This window comes from Sceloporus occidentalis, unplaced genomic scaffold, assembly GCF_023333645.1.
Source record: "Sceloporus occidentalis isolate IW3139 unplaced genomic scaffold, rSceOcc1.0.p SCAF_191, whole genome shotgun sequence".
NCBI lineage: Eukaryota > Metazoa > Chordata > Lepidosauria > Squamata > Phrynosomatidae > Sceloporus > Sceloporus occidentalis.
In genome coordinates, this window is record NW_028317171.1 from 410,013 (window position 1) to 433,323 (window position 23,311).

The 23,311-nt window shown below is 38.2% G+C and overlaps 1 protein-coding gene across 8 annotated transcripts in view; it reads right to left on the reverse strand.

The window, feature by feature from the left end:
• Positions 1-23,311, reverse strand: part of GULP1 (GULP PTB domain containing engulfment adaptor 1) — a 198,181-nt gene that overhangs the window by 26,862 nt on the left and 148,008 nt on the right. For all 8 annotated transcript variants that reach the window (XM_089502038.1, XM_089502036.1, XM_089502037.1 and 5 more), the window contains 5 exons: positions 20,244-20,315; positions 12,191-12,289; positions 8,143-8,280; positions 6,305-6,421; positions 2,080-2,172 (listed from right to left, as the gene is read on the reverse strand). In XM_089502038.1, the coding sequence (XP_089358164.1) occupies positions 2,080-2,172; positions 6,305-6,421; positions 8,143-8,280; positions 12,191-12,289; positions 20,244-20,315 (519 nt within the window). The remainder of the gene's footprint in view (positions 1-2,079; positions 2,173-6,304; positions 6,422-8,142; positions 8,281-12,190; positions 12,290-20,243; positions 20,316-23,311) is intronic.

Genomic DNA, 23,311 nt, shown 5'->3' on the forward strand with positions numbered 1-23,311 from the left:
CCCTGGTGGCGCAATGGCTAATGCCTGTACTGCAGCCATTCACTCACAAACCACAAGATTGCGAGTTCAATACCAGCCAAAAGGCTGAAGCTCAACTCAGACTTGCATGTTTCCGAGGTCACTGAAATGAGTACTCAGATTGTTGGGGGCAATTAGCTTACAGTTGGAAACCGATTAGGGAATGCTTAAGTACAATGATAAGCAGTATAGAAATGTACTTGCTATTGCTATAGAATGAGGTAGAAGCTTCCACTCTGCCTATTTCCCAGACATCCTCATTGGAATTTCTGGCTAGTAGTGGAAGTGGAAGTGTTCCTATCACCCACAGCGATCCTGCTTCCAAGACTGTTTTCCCGCCACTAGCAGCAATGGCAAAAGAGTATTTTCAATAATTACAGCAAGATCACTTGGAGAATGGTGGAAGTAAAAATGTCTCACAATCCTTGTGACCCCACTTTGAAGATTCCATTGTTTTCTCATTTAGTAACAGATGGAGATTATAAGTGATGGCAGGATGAAGGTTTACACTCAGCCCAAATCTTTATGGTAAGAAAAGAGAGGGTGGAGGTTGAAATTTGCCAATCCTGATATGCTGGGATATATTTGAATATGTGTATGCATGTGTGTGTATGTGGCACTGGTCTCCAGCAATACTAGTCCTCATCAACATTCCAGCCCTGTAGGTCCAAAAGCTCATACATTTCTATTTCTATTCATTAGTCTACTTTCAACTACATTTATTTTTCCAAATGAGAATATTTAAATGGAAAACTAATCTTGAGAAGATCTCTTAATTTTAATCATCTTTAATATTTATGAAATTGTTATACTTTTACATGAGGAGCATGATTTGACAGATTACAAACAATTACTAAGGACTAAACTAGACATAGCTATATGAAGGACAGGAGCTCAAAAATAAATGGTTTTGACAATATTAATAATTTTAATTAAAATAATGCACTAAACGAAGGAAAAACACACAGCAAACATTAGCTTACACTTAAGCAGGAATACAAAAAATTTGTGTGAACCTTCAAAATGAAGCTCCATTTCACAGATGTGTATACTCTGGGATTCTGGATGTTATTTAGATACATTGCCATTTAACTGCCTGCCAGTGCTAGAGAAGCCTCAAGGATCATCTGTACTTTAAATGCAGCCGACAAAATTAGGCAATATGGGTAGTATCACCACAGGCCATATTGTTATCATCTTAAATTGAGATACTACTTTTTAAAATTCTACTACATCCACAATCATGCACCGAAACAAGAATAAGTAGAAAAACCTCAACGGCCAAGTTGTATCTCAAACAGTAAAGAAACTATGTGATTTACAAGGAAGCTAATATGGAATCCCAATTCATACACAGTTGCAGAAAAGTCTTGGAAGGGATTAAGGGCACTGCACAAAAAACATACAAACAAGTAAGTAACCATATGTTTGTGACAAAAATTCAGGCGCAGCAGGTATACCCAAATCCATAGCTAATTCTCTTGTTATGGTTAATTTCTATGAAAAAAGAAAGAAAAAAGAACAAATTGACTTTGGATCAAGATGTCTTTCCTCTTAAGCTATAAAGTCTATACATTTTCTGTAGTTACTCAGTAATTAGGGGGATACACTGTCTGTCTATATAGGAGCAGTTTCATTTATTCTTTACTTAACATATTTTAATGTTGAGTCCTGGCACTGAAATAAAGTTGAATTCTGCAGACCTCTAGTACAAATCAAGCCCTATTCTCTGAATTTAAATCCATTTAGGTTCCCAAGATGAGGCTCTCCCAAACTTCCCTTGTATTATTTATGAGAAGGACACTGCATGCTCCGTTAGCATACATGGACAGCAGTAGCAAATGAAGCATAAAATTAACTGGTTGATGGCATGAGTTTAAATCTTCCTTTTTTGGCTTGTCACAATCTTAGAGTTACTTAAACACTGAAATCACCATGAGTTAGTTAGGTCAATCAGCAAAAAATGCTTTAAATTTATTATGAAGCAAACTAGGTGAGAAATATATTTAAGTTATAGTGCATTTGCTGGGGGGGGGGGGGGAGTTTTCGCCAGGTACTTACTGGTGACGTGTGTACTTGGGTTATTCTTAATTGGTTCTCCAAATCTTGTACCTTGTTTTTTAGCTCCATATTTTCTGTTTCTAATTCATTAATCTAAATAAAAAGGGGGAAAAAAACCTGGCAGTTAATGGAATGGTGAGTCAATATGCAGATTCATCAATGGTGTTGGGAGTAAGGGAAATCAATGAACAATCACAATACTCTTGAAGAAACCTAGAATAACAAGTAATCATGGAATAAAAGGTATGCCTTTATTCAGTAAACAGGCCTGTACACAATCAATATGTTGAAATTCATCTACAAAATATCTTTCTTCCAGGGATGTGGAAAGGACCATATATTTTGTGATTATATTACATTTGGTTGATATTATTTTTAACATTAATTAACAGAAGGGGGTTCCAGATGTACGCTTTGGCTACGTTACTGCTTCTTCTCAAAGTGGTCATTACTACTGTAATTATTACTTTATAAATTTGTATCAATCATACTAAGAAAAATGAATAATTAGGTGTTGTACAAGGAAAAATCCAAATTCTACACAACCTGTGAGCTAAGGAAAAATAGCATCTGCATTTTTTCCCTTGTTTATGAAAGTAAAGATAGCTATTTATATTTAAACTATACCTGAGTATCAATAAGCAAAACACATAGAATTACTTTGCATAAGATTCCACATTTTGCTAATTGCTAATCAGATGTGGAATGAAAATGGGGCCTGCATAGTCCACTTAATAATTCACGTATCTTAGAATCATAAAATCATAGAGTTGGAAGAGACCGCAAGGGCCATCCAGTTCAACCCCCTGCCATGCAGGAAATCCAAAATAAAGCATCCCCAGCAGATGGCCATCTAGCCTCTGCTTAAAGACCTCCAAGGATGGAGACTCTACTACACACAGAGGGAGTGTGTTCCACTGTTGAACAGCCCTTACTGTCAGGAAGTTCCTCCTAATGTTGAGGTGGAATCTCTTTTCCTGGAGCTTGCATCCATTGTTCCGGGTCCTGTTCTCTGGAGCAGCAGAAAACAAGCTTGCTCCCTCCTCAATATGACATCCTTTCACATATTTAAACAGGGCTATCATATCACCTCTTAACCTTCTCTTCTCTAGGCTAACCATCCCCAGCTCCCTGAGTCGTTCCTCATAGGGCAAGGTTTCCACACCTTTCACTATATTAGTCGCCCTCCTTTGGATACGCTCCAGTTTCTCAATGTCCTTTTTGAATTGTGGTGCCCACAACTGGACACAATATTCCAGGTGGGGCCTGACCAGAGCAGAATACAGTGGCACTATTACTTCTCTTGATCTAGACACTATTCTTTTATTGATGCAGCCTAAAATTGCATTGGCCTTTTTAGCTGCCGCATTGCACTGTTGACTCATGTTCAGCTTGTGATCTACTTGGACTCCCAGATCCCTTTCACATGTAGTTTCATTCAGCCAGGTGTTCCCCATCCTATATCTGTGCATTTCATTTTTCTGCCCTAAGTGCAGTACCTTACATTTCTCTGTGTTGAATATCATTTTGTTAGCTTTGGCCCAGCTTTCTAGTCTATTCAGATCATTTTGAATGTTGATCCTGTCCTCTGGAGTATTAGCTATTCCTCCTAATTTGATGTCATCTGCAAATTTGATAAGTATGCTCCCAATTCTGTCATCCAGGTCATTGATAAAGATGTTGAATAACACTGGGCCCAGGACAGAGCCCTGTGGGACCCCACTGGTCACTTCTCTCCAGGCTGAAAAAGAGCCATTGTTAAGCACCCTTTGGGTTCGGCCGGTCAACCAATTACAGATCCATTTAACAGTTACTTTGTCTAGCCCACATTTTACAAGCTTGTTTGCAAGAATATCATGGGAAACCTTGTCAAAGGCCTTACTGAAATCAAGATATACTATATCCACAGCATTCCCTTCATCTACCAAGCTGGTAATTTTATCAAAGAAAGAGATCAGATTTGTCTGGCATGACTTGTTTTTCTGAAACCCATGTTGACTTTTTGTGATTATGGCATTGCCTTCTAGATGTTCACAGACTCTCTGTTTAATGATCTGCTCTAGAATATTTCCTGGTATTGATGTCAGACTAACTGGACGATAATTGTTGGGATCCTCTTTTTTCCCCTGTTTGAAGATGGGGACAACGTTTGCCCTCCTCCAGTCTGCTGGGATTTCTCCTGTTTTCCAGGAGTTTTCAAATATGATTGCCAATGGCTCTGATATTACATTTGCCAGTTCTTTTAGTACTCTTGGATGTAGTTCATCTGGTCCTGGATACTTAAATTCATTTAGATTAACAAGGTATTCCTCTACTATCTCTTTACTTATTCTGTGCTGAAATTCCCCTGTTCTGTCCTCTGCTCCATTATCCTCAGGTTGAGCACCCTTTGCCTTTTCTGAGAAGACTGAGGCAAAGAAGGTGTTGAGTAATTCTGCCTTTTCTCTGTCCCCTGTTAGCATTTTGCCATCTTCTCCACGCAGTGGCCCTACCATTTCCTTCTTCTTCCTTTTGCTGCGGACATATCCAAAAAATCTCTTTTTATTCTTTTTAACCTCTCTAGCAAGCCTGCGTTCATTCTGCGCTTAAGCTTTTCTGACTTTACTCCTACAAATGCCTGCTATTTCTTTGAATTCCTTTTTTGTGATTTCCCCCCTTTTCCATTTCTTATACATGTTCCGTTTCAAACTTAGCTCGGTTGAAGGTTCCTTAGTCATCCATCCTGGTTTCTTGAGACACCTCCAATTTTCCTTTCTCACTGGAACTGTTTGAAATTGTGCCTTCAGTATCTCTCTTTTGAGAAACTCCCATCCGTCCTGAACTCCCTTCCCTTTTAGTATTTCTGACCATGGGATCACCCTCAATACTTCTCTAAGTTTACTGAAATCCACTCTCCTAAAGTCTAGAATGTGTGTTTGACTATGCCTGGATTCTCCTTTCCATTGTATAACAAACTCCAGGAGAACATGGTCACTTCCACCTATAATGATCCCACCACTTGCACCCCATTAACCAAGTCATCCTTGTTGTTTAGGATCAGATCCAAAATAGCTGACCCCCTTGTTGCCTCTTCCACCTTTTGGACAATGAAATTGTCTTCCAGGCAAGTGAGGAATTTGCTAGACCTTGAAGATTTTGCTGAATTTGACTTCCAGCAAATATCAGGATAGTTGAAGTCGCCCATCACTACTACATCTCTCTTTTCTGACTGTGTGGTCATCTGTTCTAGAAAGATATCATCCAATTCCTCAGTCTGACTTGGGGGTCTGTAGTAGACTCCCACCATAACATCCTTGTTGTTTCCCTCCCCTTTGATTCTTATCCAGATGCTCTCCACCTGGCTTCCATGATTGATGTCCTGGATCTCTTCACTGGTGTAAATATCTCTGACATATAGTGCTATTCCTCCTCCTTTCCTGTTTGGCCTATTTCTCTTTAAAAGGTTATACCCCTCTATTTCCACATTCCAATCATGAGATTCATCCCACCAGGTTTCAGTGATGCCTATTATATCATATTTGCTTTATTGTATATATCAATGGCTTTCTCCGTGGTCAAGTTTTTCTATTCACATGTACGTTCTGTTCAGCAAATGTCCATTCTAATCCTAATTTTAAAAAATGAAAGTATGCCCAATTTGTATCCCTTCAATGATAGAAGAAATCACACCCCACACACTACTGAACAGGCTCTCTCCTAATTTTTCACAGAACATTTTTTGGGGATATGTGTATGTATGTGTGTAGTATAGAAAGAGGAGGCAGGAAAATGGTCAGAAATCACCTTCCGTCCTATTCTACTAATGGTAGCCTATGCTGTGTCAAAGAGACTTTCATCAGTAATGGGAAATAATCCATTCTGTTGCAGGTCCAAATGCAGCCCAATTTGGTATTTCCTGATGGATTAATGAAAATTAGTCTTTGATTTCTCTGCTGAATAGCCATCTTGAAATTGCCCTAATTTGCTTCTAATGGAACTACTTAGAAACATGTAGCCTCATGATGGCCTTCTCATCTTTTCTTTTGCTTTGTGTCAAGTCCTGTCATTTCCTGATTTGGAAATTTCCACAAGGTCTGGTTTACACCTACATTTATTAAACTTACTTCTTATGAAATAAAAGGATAGGATTTTTATCATGCTTATTCTGCTATATTCCAACAATATTTTAAAAATCTAAATGAAACATTATTTAAACTAAGAAAAAACAACAGGCTGTGTAACTTACTCGTTTCTGTAACCCTGCAATCTGTTTTCTTGTTTCAACATCTTTTCCTCCAGATTCCAGAAACTTCCTGTAAGCCAGGTCAAATGCTTGACCAATAGTTAAAGTTATCTCTTCTGCCTTTATATAAAGCAAATATTACCATTAATATGTGAAGTCAATTTTATGTGACCAAGAAAAGAAGCACATATGAGTTCATTATCTATAGCCATCTAGGCAAATGATTCAAATTAACAGAATGATAAGTGCACAAGTCACTGAATCAACCAAGAATGTATTATCCAAATTACAATGGAAGGAAGCCTGAACTGTGCAATGCATGACTTACTTTAATAAATGGTTATAAGTGGTAAATGTCATGGTGTCCACAGCCATACCAATTATGACTGAATCCTATACTTAATACATTAATTGCGCAAACCATTGTTTTTAGAGGAATTTATTTCTAATTGAAATATGTCTACAACATACTTGTTATATGACTTCTTGTGAGACAGTCCAACTATAACATCAGGTTATGTGGGAAGGAGCGATTTACAAATGAAAAACTTGCACCAATCTGTTTTAAATGCAAGTGCTGGAGGCAGAAAAACTACATTCAGAGCATTGCTGGCAAACCATAATGAAAAGAACATGTTGTTCAGTATTCTGTTTAAGTGGTGGTAGATGAAGGATATTGAAATGGGACAAAGACTTGGCACAACTGTGGAACTGTTTTTGAACCAGGCCCACTACAAGTGTAAGTAATCTATTTGTCTCTGAGAGAACTCCAGTTGGCTAGATCTGGAGTGATTCCACTGGTAAATGTCCTAGGCCTGATTTGGAACCTGATTTATGTGAACATTTGTATGATGTCTTCTCACCAGTGAACATGATTCACTCAGAGTAGTATACTACTGAATACCAGTGCTCTCTTCCCATTAACAACTGGACTACTGAGTCACAATAGTGGAATAATTCTGTGACATGTGTACTTATTTGTACATGGGTGCTAGGTTAGCATTCTTCATATTGGTAAAATGCACCACTATCTAGAAGCAGAGGCAGAAGTAAATATGGACACAATTTTCTAAGAAAATGGAAATATCCAAAATATTAATCCTCGCCAATCGGGCTGGGGGACTTGGGCAGTTGTAGTGAAAAAAGAAGAGAGAGTAAATTTTCCAAGCTCTGCTACAACAATCAAAGCTCTATATCAAGTAACAGGCAAAACATTTCCCCAGTATAATCCAGAGGGCCATTCTTCACAGGTTCTTTTGCACTGTGAATCCAGTTGATATAAAATATATATACTGTTGTCAAGGGCATGAGCTTTTGTTTTATGCATTTCTCTGAATTTGAAAACAAGGCCTAGTTCAAACCTGCTTATTACTACCTAGAATTTTAAATTAGGATGTAAGGGGAAGTGCACACATGCAACTTTCATGCTTCATATGCTCTGTTCATGCATTTTGCAGCAGAGTTTCCCTATCTAAGCACTCAGTATCCCTATCCCAAGGTTCAGGCTGGAAACCCTTATTTTGAGCGGCATGTATGCTAGCTCCAGTAAGAAATTCTGAGCAATGCTGGCCAGCTTTTCATTTAGCAAGATCAGGACAAGAGTTTTAAAAAGGTAATAGCAATCTTACATATCAATGTAGGAAAATATATCAACAATAGTTAAAGCATCTTATGACACTGTCAGTGTTATAAGGCTATGTGAAAAATGTAGTTTCAGAGATAGGAATTTTGGCATGCTTTGCTCTCTTTTCTGTTTTTAGAATAATTATTTTAAAAGGAAAATAATTCTAAGCATTAAAAAAATCATCTTAGTGTAAACCAGGCATATAGGGCATACTTACACACTTTTCACTGTCAAAGACATAGCACAAGTGCTTATTTGATTCAGAATCTTTGCATATGAAAGTGAATATCCTTTTGTCGGTTTTGTCATCAGCACAAAATGATATCCTATGGAGCTGACAGTTGTGCTGGACTTCCTGCAAACAATAATTTTGGAGTTACACTTTATGAATTACATTTTGCATATTCGTCACATTTTGCATACTGAACATGTCCTAACCCAGGCACCTAGAATGAGACAAAATCCTCTCCAACTAGAAATAATCATATTCTATATAGGAGGTGTATTTCACAATGGCCACCTACAATGTTGCTTTGTAATAGTAAATGGTGATCTTATACACCACTACATTTGGTCTGTGAGACATGTTTGTAATCTGTATAGGCATCTGGGTCCAATTTTCAGCTGCACAAGGCAAAGAACTATAAACACAAGATGTTCCATTGCAGAAACTAGCTCTAGTCACTGACTCTTTTTCTGGATCAAACTCAAAGTAGTTTTTGCACAAACATCTTACTGCTGTACATAATGTTCTGTCAGTTGACATGTCTGCATATTTAATGTAGTAACTGGAGGCTGGCAGTATCACTTTTTCAGATAGAAGGATAGGATCTTGGAATCTACAGCAAATGAGGATTAACATATGTCATCATAACATCCTACTCAAAAGAGATGTTAAATAAATCATGTACAAACACAAAATCTGGCTGTTATGATCACTTCAACAAATCCTGATGGTAAAATATCTGAGAATGCCAACCCCTCTAGTCAAGTATATAGCTCAGTCTAGTCAGACAATCCAAGCTGGGTAGTTTGACAATCTGGCCAGAAAAAAAAAGCCGTCTTGGTTTTCCCTGTGTCAGTTGTTTTATTATACAACAGTATAATTGAAATGATTAGAGCTTTAAAAAACAAATAAGACAAAACAAAACAAAACAATAACAACATTGGACCTGAATCAGAGGGCTAGAGGATCATAATTGTTCAGGCTTAGAACTAGAACCTACACTTCTTTTCAGTATTTCTAGAAATGAAGGAGCCAATTGAACTGTGAAGGTTAAGGAAATCTCATGCCTGGAAGCAAGCAGTTAAGGCTGACTGCCACTAGATTAGGGGACAGGTCCTTCAGTGTCATACATGAAACAGTTCTGCAGTCATCCATCGAGTAATAAAAGAGGGTCCTCTGCAACATGTCACTGATTTAGAGATGTATGTTTTGCATTCTTACAAGAATAAGTAATTCCTTCAGTATTCTCTCTGCTGGATGAGGATATGAAAATGTCTGTACAGTTCCCCAAAACTGTTTGTGCTTCAGGAAGTATTTGTCTGTAGAGAAATATACATTTTTGTTCTAGACAGAAACATATTGTCTGGGCAAAACTCCACATAATTTGTCTTTGCAGAAAACATGATTTCTGTGCAAAAATACACATGTTGCTTGTATTCTTCCTGATATATGGACAATGTTATCTATACTTAGGATCTTGAAGTTAAAACTATTTTTGATATTTCTATCAAGACATAAGAATAAGAGAATAACAAAAGCTTCTATTGAGTTGTTGTTGTTGTTGTGTGCCTCCAAGTCATTTCTGAATTATGGTGACCCTATCATAGGATTTTTTTAGCAAGATTCATTCAGAGGAGGTTTGCCATTGCCATCCTCTAAGGCTGAGAAAGGTGACTTTCCCATGGTCACCAAGTGGGTTTCCATAGTTGAACAGGGATTTGCACCCTGGTCTCTTGCTCAAGACACTACGCCATGCTGGCTCACCACACTCTATTGATTATGAAGTAATTTCCATTCATTTCTAATGGCTTGGGCCCAGGGTACTTGGAGGACCGCCTCTCCCCATACAATCCGCCCCGCACTCTCTGGTCGGGTGGGAAACAGCTTTTGAGAGTCCCTGACATGAGATATGTGATGTCTGCACATAGGGCTTTTTCTGCTTCGGCCCCGCAGGCTTGGAACTCTCTCCCTGTCGAGCTCCGCTCAGCCCCCTCCCTGGAGTCTTTTAGGAAAAACCTAAAGACTCACTTTTTCCGTCTTGCTTTCCCCCATGTCCCTTAATTCCACTCTTCTCCTTTTATGTTGTACTGTAATGGATGTCCTTGGTGTTATTGGTATTGTTGGTTTTAATGGTTTTAAAAGGTGATTGAATGATGGATATTTTTATCGCTTGTATTTTATTGCTTAATGTGGGGGGATTTCTTTTATTGGATTTGTTGTTGTATTTTAACTGATTGTAAACCACTGTGATCATTGGAATAGCGGTATATAAATAAAGATTCATTCATTCATTCATTCATTCTTTAAAGGCCCACTAACACAGCAGATTCTTCACTTGTGAGGAAGCCTCTCACAAGCACCCCTTCTGGTAGATGCTACTTGAGTGGTTATTAAGATCAGCTTTGGCTCTGGGGGGAAATAATGGAAGACCACAAGCTAGATGGATAGACTCAATCAGGGAGGGCATGGGTTTGAGCAGAGCAGTGGAGGACAGGGGGTTGGAGGTGTCTCATGCACATGAGTCAAGGCCAACTTGAGGGCAGTTAAGAACAAGAGCATTTTAAGCTTATCATGTAGCTGGACTGACTAAAACTTCCAGTCACTTTTAAGTATATATAATACTAAAGTATTGCCACTTCTTTCCTTCTCTGCTGGTGCTGTATATCTTTGGGTGATTTTGACACCTCTTGAATGCTTATTGCTAGGTTGGATAGTGCCCGTTAGAGTAGAAAATGGTGTTGCGCACTCTTAGACTTTCAAACAAGGTTACAAAATGTCAAATAAATAAAAGCATAAATAAAAATAACTTACACTGAAAAGTATCCTGCTTCTCTTTATTAAATGATCCCCACAACAGTTAGCTGCCCTTTGTGGGAGTTCCACCGTGAGTATGCAGTGAAATGCATGTGCATCTGTTAACATTCAGTATCATGGTTGTGCCCTATGGCTTGCTTAATTGCTGCTGTTACATAAACTATCACAGAGCTGGTGATTTCCATTTGGAAAATAAACATTTGCAAATGTGCAAGAACAAGAATATTTAATGGTGTTCCTTCTGTTTTTCTATCCAAGAGCTTAAGCAGGGTTTTTTTTTTTTTTTTTTTGTTACTTCTGGCCAGCATCATGGGAAAGCAGCTCTGGTTATCAAGCAGAAATATGCAGCTTGTATGGGAGGGCTATTCTCTGCCCTAAGGAGATGTTATTGTTGTTCTTCATTACTATAAGCACTCCAGAGAGAGAACTAGTATTTGTTCTGTCTTCATTGCCTGGAATTACAAATCCTCTAACATTTCATTTAAAATGCATAAATGCCATACAGTTTTGCACTGTGCAATGCTTAATTCTTTGTTTCCTTTAACACAGTTCAATCCTTCCTCAGAATTTCCCCCTTCTCTGATACTTTACCAGCAAAGCAATATTTGTCAGATAAGATCCTTACTTTCCTTCTACTACAAGAACATTTATTAAACTGCACAGATTAGGTGAACTTCTGTGGTTTATTGGATGTATAGGTGGCTATGTAATTTTGAATAAATTATGATTTTTATCTGTGGGGTGGGATGGGGGTTGAAAGACCAGTTTGCCTGCCTTTGTCCATAAAACCTCATCCTTATTTCCCCATGCTTTGCTTTCATTTCTTCCCAGCATTTAAAAAACAAACAAATACTTATTATATGGCCCTCAGAGGACAAAAAGAAGTAAGTTTAGAGCAGAGACTGAAAGTATCATATTTGTTTTCACCGATCTTATGATGATTATTGTACATGAAGTGGAAATATGCGGAATTCAGTAATTCTCTGCTCAGTAAGGCTATGCAATATAGTTATTTTACATTTGTTTCCTGGGAGACACTATCATGGGAGCTCAGTTACATTCTTCACTGTCTGCTATGTGTTTTTATGAGCACAGTAATAGCAAGTAAACAGCCTCTTGGATGCCAACAAGCTAGATATATCATAGTTAAGTCACTTGTAGAAATGGATTTGATTTCCTGGGTCAAAAAGTTAAGGGGAAAAAAACCAGAACATAAGATTCTTACCTTTGTTTTTGGATCTAGAATTTTTACGCCATATATTGAGATTTGTAATTCAACCTTTGGTGTTTTTTGACCTTCTGATTTCTTGATATGCCTTGCAAACTGGAAATTAGTAACAAATAATGATGCAGAAATATATATAACATACTGTGATTTGCTGTAAACTACAATGCTGTTCCTTATACATAATTAAGTATCTTCCTGTACATTAAGTCAGACAAACTTTGCTTACAGGAGTCACCTCTGTATTAGATGTAAGGATTTTTCAACAACCAGTATAGATTTTTTACAGGGGAATGTTGATATTGTGTTCAGAGGTACAATTTCATTTTATGCTCTCCTAATTTCTGAATTCAAGTTATTTAAGCAAGTCTTTAGGACATAGCACTGAATAATTGATACTTTAAAAACAAGAACTTTGAATTTGGATTATATACTGTTTTAATTACTCCTTTAAATTGTATGTTATATTTCTCCTTAATGTCCTTTGCTTTGATAAATTGTAGAAATTGAAAAACTAGCTATATATTCTTAAACAAAATTATAGCTGAATTAATAAATGAATGTGCAATATGAAAATAAAATCGTTTTCCTTCTTTTCCTCTGCCCTAAAATACACATTGTCATTAGCAGTATCACTGAAATGTATACTGCATTTTCAGCTAATTTTTTGTGTATTGTTCATTTTCAATATATTATTAACAGGTCACTTAGACCAATGCTTCTTGGGCTCTGATGTGGGGGACTAGCAAGTGTTGTTTTCCAATATGCCAGGGACTGATACTAAATATTTGCCCATTAGGTACAATTGTTTCTTCCTTACATCAAAACTTGTTAGAACCAGGAGCCAATGGCACAGAGACTCGCAGTGGTCCAGGGACCATCATTTTGAGTAGCAGTGACATAGACCACTTTCAGTACTTACCAGATTTATGTTCCCCAATCAAGAGCAGAAGCTCACATTTAACATTGACACAACTTATCTTTTTGTCACTTTTGTGTGAGGTTTTTGTCTATTATAAGTAATAGTGTAAGTTTTATAAAATGGTATTGAGCCTAGGACAACCGAATATTATAAAAATGCATAGCATATAAGTGCATGTTTGCATACTCACATACTATCACTCAGTAGAAACATGAGTCAGTATGGAAATGACAACATTACTTGGCTAATAATTGGTCAAAAAGAGAGATGAAACAGGTCTAAAAAAGATTCTCCAACTATTTTCCAGTCTAGTACTCAGCTTAAGAAGGTGACTGAAAAGATGCTAGCAGAAATATTCTATTGCATATTTCTCTGATGCCATCTGTAGCATTTTAGGCACACTATATCCATTCAGCCCTTGTAGCTATTTATTTGCTTTTCATCTTCCATGAAATGACTACACAGAACAATTTAGGCTTGACTAAAACATTACTTTACTGTGGAGTTGAATTTGACTTAGGGATGAACTGCTGACAAGTTGGTTACTGTAATAATAAAATGTAATCTACAAAGGTTGCATATGTGTAATTTAGGCTTCCCCTTGTTGGAAATGGTACCTTGCACTTATTGTGACATAAGGATAATCCCACTCTTCTTACCATTTCTGATCCATTGATTCTAGTTACCCTTGTGCAATGGGGAATTTTTTAAAGACATTTACTCCTAAGCTTAGAACATAGCATAGCATTGTGGGGGAACTACTTTTACTTTTGACTCTGCAGCAGAAATGGAGAAGAACTGGAAGACAGGGGAAGGATAATATGAATATTCAAGTGTTTCTAACACAAAATGCTGTGGGTTGCAATCTTTCCATTTCCAAATATGTTCTTTCCAAGGGCTCCTTCCATTAGGATATCCACACAATGTTCTCTTCCCTTATCAGAAATAAAAGTCAGTGAGGTTATCTATGTGTGTTCTTGAGTCTGATTTTACTTGATTAGGCTCAATGTAAAACATTCTGAGAACTTCAGGTTTCAGATATCCTTATGACGAGATAATGTTAGCTCAGAAAGAAGAACAGAGTAAATGAACTGAAAATGTTGGAAATGTTTCAGTAACAGATAAAAACATCCATGGCCTCTCTGATATTTTTGATTAATAGTACTTCCACATAGATGCAAAGAACATGAAGTGTCCAGAGGACACGACATAAAAAAAAATTGATAATGAAAGAAGACTGTATCTTTTGTAACCTAAACAATGAGAAGCTCAATATAATGACTGTAGTAATGATTATAGTGAAATAAAGAATACTTGGGAAGAAAAATAGTAAGTATTAAGTTTGCCAATAGCACCTCTTTTTGGTAATGGAACATCAGCACCACCTGCTGGTGTAAATCAAATTATATAGTGTTGCATAATACAAGAATAGATTCATAGGTTTGGGGGATGGGAAGGGGGTAGAAAGATACCAATCATTTGTGGATGCTAAGTTGTTGAACAGATGATGCTAGAACCACACTATCAGTGTGGATACTGCTCAAATGTAGCTCAAGCAATTAAGTTATGATCACCAAGTGACTAAACAATGCCCCTGAACATGCAGTATTACACAACCATTTAATAGTGAATGGAAACTGAGAGCAAGTATGCTCTCAACTCTTTGAAGCATCAACTGATGAAATGATGCTTTGAACACAACCCAAAATACACATTTTTATATATAAAAAAATAAAGTATAGTGGGTTCTAATAGACCCCAAATACTGGTTTCTCTCCACTAGCCAGAGTCTAAACATTTAATATATGTTCTTTCACTTCTCCAATTAACTTTTCTCTTTTTGATGTTGTGATAATGCCGTGATTTCATGAAACTTTAATTCACACGTCTATTTTCCCCTAATTAAGAATGAATAGATATGAATGCATCTTTATTTTTACCATTCAGAATTGTCATGCAGAGCATGCTAAGTTGAATCCAAGAAATCTTATGATTCATCATTAAACAGAATTAAAAGAGAGGTTTTAATTGATATCTTTTCATTCTATTTCAACCTCATAATAATTTCAAGTCCTCTCTCACTGCATAGCCTCCATCCATCATCATATATTCTTTTTTTCTTGAAAAATGAATCCATCTTTTTGACTTTTTATGTGCATCTTACTTTGTATGAAACGTTCCACAGACTAAAAAATATGTCAGAAAAGATCTATATTGCCCTAGATTCAATAAAAAACCTCCTTGTTATTTGCCAAGACATAACTGAGGCTACCTCCTTAATGATCAAGATGGGACATCACAGACAATTTTTGTGATTGCTGTGCAATTATGAGGGACAAGTTGCTTATCTGTAACTGTGGTTCTTTGAGTGATCATCTGTGAACTCACACAAATAGGTTATCCATGCCTGTGCTTTGCTTCATTCAGAAACTTTATAACTAGACAGAGAATTTTGGCCCTGGTCCCACCAACTTCCCTCAGTTCCCACCTAGAGACCCCACTTCCACAGACGTCCCATGCAGCATCTATGAAATTGAGAAAAAGCAGGACACATCGAGAGAAGGATGGGTGGGGTTATGTGCATTCAGATTGTTAGAGTGAAGGACCACCTTGTGCCAGTGAAACTGTAAATAAGGTGAGTCAGCCCTGCATGCATACAATTCACCTTCCCACCATGCTGAAATCATAGCTACTAAGAAGGTGATATTCCAAGTAAGAAAGATGAAGCTCACAAGTCACAGGCAGTCCAAAGGGTTTCCTTGTAAACAGGGAAAAGATTAGGTCTAATTGCCATGGTGAAGTAGGTCCCGCAATTTGAGGGGGGGGGGGAAGCAAATGCTGCTTAAGGCTGTATGGAAATGAGCAGGGCCAGGGACAAAATTCTCTATCTAGCTCTAGAGGTTCTGAATGAAGCACTGCACAGGCACAGATAACCCATTTGTGTGAGTCACAGAGACCATGAAGAAGAAACTACGTTCTACTAGAGACTAGCTAAAACTGAGCCTCAGTATTCTTTTAAAGCATGGGCAAGAACTTTTATTATTTAGGCCATTTTTCTGATATTAAGATTAATTAGCAAGGACAATTAAGAGTGACAGAAGAAATGTTTTATTAGATGAACAATCCTGCCACCTGCTCTTACTATTACAAGGCAGCCAGGGATTGCTGACAAATGCATTAAAGAAACACATCAAATGATTTGGGGCAAGAGGTTGCTTTTAGTTCCACTCAGTGCTTGTAAAAAGCACTTTGCTAATAAGATACCAGGGTCACACAGATTTAAATTAGGTCAGCATTATTTTTAAAAACCCAATAAAATGTAGTTGCCTATGACTCAAATTTAATGTAAAATACAATACTGCACTAAAGATTAATGGTTCTGCTACAATACCAGAGGCTTGGATATCTAGTAATGTGGCTCAATGTTAATTCATATAGTATCTCAGCTTCATGAAACTTTACTCATACAATTCCCTTTCAACTCACAACTCATAAGGAGGATTTTGTCTGCTTAATTAATGGTCCATTGTTTACTGGGAAAAACCCTGATCCTGGGTGGTTTTCATTTGCATTTTTCTGGGTCTTAATTTTGGTGTTTTTCAGGACTGGTAGCCAAATTTTGTTTACTTTAAGAGTTTCTTCTTTCCTGTTGAAGTTGTCCAGGTGTTTGTGGATTTCAATGTCTTCCCTGTGAATTCTGACCTGATAGTTGTTGGCATGGTCCAGAATTTCAGCGTTTTCAAACAGCATTATATGCCCAGGATGGTTTATAATGTGTTCTGCTACTGTTGATTTTTCTGGCTGACCATTGTCAACCAATGGCTGACAAACTGCAGTGTCTCTCATATTCCTTGATTCATGTCTGAACATTGCATTTGGTGGTCCGTATTTAGACTTGTCCACAGCTGCATGGTATGTGGCAAACTCCTGTGGTTGTGCGAAGGACAGGAGAAACCTCTCATGGCCGCAGGAGTTTACCAGATATCGTGCAGCTGTGGACAAATCTACACAGTGACCATCAAATGCAGTGTTCAAACAGCCATTGAAGCCATTGAAATCCACAAACACCTGGACAACTTCAACAGGAAAGAAAAAACCCTTAAAGTAAACAAAGTTCTGAAGATGCCAGCCACAGATATTGGTGAAACATCAGGAATGAACTCTTCTAGAACATGACCACATAGCCTGAAAAAAAACCACAAAAATCTATGGATGCTGGCCATGAAAGCCTTCGACTTCACAATAGTTGTACAACTAGTGTAATATTGGGGGGTGGGGGTAGCAGTGGGTTCAGGGTTTATATAATTCCTTCCTCTTCCATGTGCTTCAAAATGTTCCAGCTCTTTCTGCTAAGAAAAATAATGCAGAGGCAGAAAAAGACAAATATTACCATAGTTTTTTGTGGGTTTTTTCAGCTATGTGGCCATGTTCTAGAAGAGTTTCTTCCTGATGTTTTGCCAGAATCTGTGGCTGGCATCTTCAGAGAATGCTTGCCTGGAAAGGAGTTGGGTATATATATACTGTGTGACCTGGAAAGGCAGGAGTGATTTGCATGTGGATTGTTCTGTTGCTAATGGCAGGACTCAGGTTGGGAGGGTCTGCAAAAGAGGATTAGTGTCTGCTTGATTAGTGCTCATTGTCTGCTGGGAAACCTCTGACCCTGGGAGATTTCTCATTTGCATTTGTTGAGTCTTCATCTTGCTATTTTTCAGGACTGGTAGCCAAATCTTGTTTACTTTAAGGGCTTCCTCTTTCCTGTTGAAAATGGCCAGGTGTTTGTGGATTTCAGTGGCTTCCCTGTGCATCCTGACGTGGTAGTGGTTGGCATGGTCCAGAATTTCAGTGTTTTCAAACAGTATTTTATGCCCAGGATGGTTTGTAACATGTTCTGCTACTGCTGATTTTTCTGGCTGACCCAGTCTGCAGTGTCTCTCGTGTTCCTTGATTCTTGTTTGCACACTGCGTTTGGTGGTCCCTATGTAGACTAGTGCACAGCTGCATGGTATGTGGTAAACAAATATTACCATTCAGCTGCTACTGCCACCATGGCTGGGTTGCCCTACCTCCCTGCTATACTCGCGGGTCTTCTGGCTAGATCCACCTCCTTGCTGACTTAGTCCCCCAAGCTAACTTAGCAAATTCTGCTAGCAAATTCCACGCACCTTAGCTGCTTGAAAAAGGAGGCAGGCTATATTCTGTTAATTTGTACTGCAGGGTTGCAACATTTATCATCTTGAAGTGTACAGCCAGTTTACAGCAGGAAGGATGTACTTTAAAAAGAGGAGGGCAGATACTGAATTTCAGGGGGAAGCCTTTATAATTGTACAGAAGGGGAAGATACAGAAAGGAAAACAGTTACACACCATGAGGAGGTGGGATAGAAATAAGAGTGCTAGTTAGACCCAAACTGTCCTGCAACTCAGACAACCTGGAAAACTTTATCATCAGTCCCCAAGGTTTAAAATACTGCCACAAAATGCCAGGCCAGTGAATGATCACTCCTAAGAATCCCCTTTTAAAACGTAGCTAAAGCAGCCCCCAGGTTTTCCAGGGAGCTGGTGGCAATTAAACAAGTGAGATAGCAACCAGAGTGATGTTTGCCAAAAACTCAGAGTGGGGCCAAGTGAACACAGATAATAACTTATCTGAGAGCCTACTCTAGGACAATATAGAGAGCAAAGACAATTTTCTTCTCTGCCTCCACTGAGCCTTTAAAGAGCCAGCCAACAGCTCCTTCAAGTGGACAGGAGTCTTTTATATGTAGACCTGTATAGGAGGAAGAAAATGCAGAGTACTTGACAGCCCTGTGAACAACTTTACTGGTTGTTGCATTCCTCAAAACTGCTCCCACTTGCAGGCAATAATTGATACACATCCAATCAATGTAAATTTGGCCTCTGTTTATCCAGTGATAATGGATACCTATCACCACATGTCCATCCCGTCTCATTAGAAAAGGTAGAGAGCAATTGGCCAAGCGGGTAGAGAAATTGGGCAATTCCTTGCTAAGACAAGGCAGAGTTGCAACATACCCAATTATAAAAACATTGCTTGAAAAGTTTTCCCCTGTATGCCACCATATGGGAAAACTACCAGTCAGTCTCCAGTCTGTTTTTGGCAAAGTTCTAGAGTGGGTGGCCTCACGGCACCAGGGTTTCTGGATGAGATGGATTCTCTGGATCCATTTCAATTTTGTTTCAGCCCTCACTCTGGGACCAAATCACCTTGGTGGATGACCTACTCCAAGAACTGGACAGGCAGAATGCGTCCCTGTTTGCACAGGAGTCTCACTGCCTTTTGATACCATCAGACATGGTATCTATCCTTCTGGCCTGCCTTGCTATGATGGGACTTGGAGGCACTGTTTTAGAGGGAGTTCCTTCCTTCCTGGAAGGGCAGACCCAGAAGGTGGTGCCTGCAGATTCGTGTTCAACCCCCTGACCATTAGCTTGTTGGGTTCCACCCCACCCTCACAGGTACATCTAGTGGGAACGTGGGAGACAGCTTTCTCAATGACTACCTACAGGCTCTGGAATTCCTTTCACTGAGAAGTCAGACTGGTCCTTCTAACTTACTTCTGCAAGCATGTAAAGATATTTTTATCCCAGCAGGCCTTTGCAGGGTGGTTAGTAAAAAAGAGCAAAAGATTAACCTTGTTTGAATTTTTCAGAACCTCAAAGAGGTCCTGAAGCAATTACAAATGAGGTGGACTTTTTCAAATCAGGAGAGCTTTTATTTTGAACTCTGCTAGCAAGACCAATGCAAAGTATCTTAACACATAAAGGCCAAGCTAAATGCCCCCCCCCACACACACACACGGTAGATGACTTTACAAATAAATAAATTGCAGGCACCCGGGGCAACCAATGAGGATTAGGTCCCTTCTGTGAATGTGTTTCCTTGTCCCCACTGTATTTCCAATTTGGACTGAGGCCTCTATTCACAATGGAAGATGTTCCAATTTCTTCCAGTTTCCTGCTATTTGGTTTAATTTTCAGTCCTTCAGAAGAAGCACAAGACTGTCATGTTGAAAATGTACACAAAGTCCCTCAGTTGCAAACATATGCTTAGAACAGACTGAAGATTTCTCTCCCCCCCCAATAAATTGCATTTTAAAAAAGACTTCCCTACCTTAAGCTTTCTAACAGCGTCTCTCACAACTTCTGTGCCTTTGGGCTGCTCCACTTCAGTACTGCCAAGAAACTGAAAATATTGTACTTTGTGAGAAAAGTAATGAAAGTTAGTTTCATTTAAACATGCCTTTGACATAACTAATCAGCATCTTCTCTGGCAAGAATTCATATCTAGATAATTATAAATTGTAAAAATACCACCTTTCTGGTTGAGTACTCTATTATCCTTCTGGTGATGCTAATACAATTTAGTTAACTAAAATACTTTTTTTTTTTTTTTGCCTAATCTGACAAACATCTATAGGGCATTTTCTAGTTTTCATAATTAATATGAAATACTATCATCTTTGAAATTCTAACCATCTTAGAAATATAATTACTAGATACTGTATGTGAAGGTCTAAAGGGGTAAGGAGAAATAATAATTTAGAAAAAAATCCTGTGGTACTATGGTAATAAAGAATTGGTGTTATGAAATATTTAGTTTAGAAATATTGATATTATATTTAGGACAGGGTGTTCATGTTTTGCTACAGGGTGTTTATTTTCCTAAAATAATTTTAAAGCATACTTAAACATCATTGTAAAGAAAATTTCCAAATGTGAGTATAAAACGTCTGCAGGTGTCTGAATCAAGAAGAGCATCTTAACTTTTGCAAACATATACTTCTTGTAACATGATGGCAAGGCCGAATTTGAGTACAGTATACACCTACCAAATTAAATAAATAAAACGAATATGCAACGGGGAAGAGAAATGTATCCAAAATGGTTTAAGTTTATGACCACACTGAATTACAGTACAATTTGTATATCTGCAAGACTGGTACTCGTAGTTCTATTTACCCACATCCAAAAATATGATCTCTCTAGGCATCTAGAGGTCCTCCAGCACTACTTTATGGTCAACTTCTCCCAGAATTATAGGGTGTACAAATTTCACTATCTGTGGTAAGGTCTGGGAATGGGGATCATATTGCATACACAATGAGGTTATGCTGCTGACAAAACAGAGCAACTACTGTATATGTCTGTACAGGGTGATTTTTAAAAAAGAGATTAAAAAAAACAACTCTGTTCACAGCTTCCAAATTTCAGAAAATTTTATATTTTCGGTCATGAATTTTAACAATCAAAGCTGCAACAAAAACAATGCCACAATACTTTACATTTCACAGTGTGCCTGAGATCTTATCCAATAGTGTCAACTAGTAAAGAACCACAAAACAAACTGACCAAAGTTAAAACCTTTTGTGTCAACTTGAAGCTTAGTGCCAGCCTATATCTTGAATGATGGTGTTCTAACACTTATACTGGCACAAACATTGAAGATCAAGGTAAAATCTGAAGAGAATTTCATGGTAATAATGACTTACAGTACTAGTAGCTTTAGTAGAAATAATAGCATTGCAGTCTGTACAGTCAATCCTCCACATTAACTGATGTTAGGGGCACAGTACCTCCGTCAAAGAGCAAAAACAGCCAATTTAAAAAAACACTTTTTTTTAAAGCTGAGCGAACACCTCTCTAGGAATGTCTAGGTCCTACAGGGCAATCCTATGGTCAAGATCTGCCAGACGTTGACCATGAAATTGCACTGGAAGACCTACAAATGCCTAGAGAAGTGTTCTCTCTAGGAATTTCTAGGTCCTCCAGTGTGACTTATGGCAGAAGTTGACAAGAGAGTTACACTGGAGAACCTAGGGATTCTCAGAGCTAACATATTAATCAAATCCATGAATAATCAAATCTGCAAAATTCAAAGCTGCAAATGTGGAGGGTCAACTGTAGTTATCATTTATAGCAGACGCAAGAGAGGGGCAACTATTCACAATTTATTACTTGGAGATCATGTGTGGCCATCTTGTAGCACTACTGCACTTCATGACAGTTTGGGTGACATGCTATAGTATAGACTAAGGCTTCACTAACTCAGCTCCATTATAGACAAAATCATCCTCTGACAAAGATGGCTATAAAATGGACTATAGTGCAAAATCACCAGAAATAAATCTTGAGGAACAGATGATATTCCAAATGAATTGCTACAGTCCGCACAGACAGAACCAACCCAAGTGCTAACTAAAATATAGCAACAAATACAAAAAACAAAATGGTAGTCAATAGACTGGAAGTGATCAATATACATCCCCATCCACCAAAAAGAGAAAGAAAGAAAGAAAGAAAGAAAGAAAGAAAGAAAGAAAGAAAAGAAGACACAAAAGACTGCAGCCAGTATAGGACAATAGCACTAATCTTCCATGCAATCAAAATTACAGTCAAAGTTTTGCAACACATACTCCAACCATATATGGAGAGAGTCAGCAACATGTGGCTCACCAGATGTTATGCTGCCAGTCCCAGCCCTCGTGATTGGCTATGGACTGAGTTGTAGTTAACATCTGGAAGGGCACAAATTCCTCATCCTTGTTTCACATGGACAGATCCTAGGATTGGGGCCACATCCACTTGATGCAGATAATATCAATTTTTGGCCTCATTTGCTCTGCAGAAGTAATGCAGTTTTACGTCACTTTAACTGCCATGGCTCAAAGCTATGGAATTTTGGGATTTGTAATTTCAGACATTTAGCATTTTTTTTAAATCAGAGAACACTGGTGCCTGCAAATGCCAGGATTCCATTGCATTGAACCATGGGAGCTGAAGCAGTGTCGAACTGCATTATTTCTACAGTGTGGATGAGGCCCTCAGCGGCAACTTACTACAGGCACAGATTATATAACATGCTTCAGGAATCTAGTGAAGTAATCACAAATGAGATAAATTTTGTGAAGCTGAAGGCTTTCACAGCCTGCATACATAGTTTTTTGTCGGTTTTTCGGGATATGAGGCTGTGTTCTAGAAGAGTTTTTTCCTGACATTTCACCAGCAGCTGTGGCTGGCATTTTCAGAGATGCTACCATGGAAGAGAGTGGGGTACATATACTGTTGGTTGAGGGGAAGTGATATGCATGTTAATCTGTGTATTGTTCTGTTGCTGCATGACAAGGCCTCAGGGTGTCTATTTAATTAAGGATCCATTGTCTGCTGGGAAATCTCCCTGAC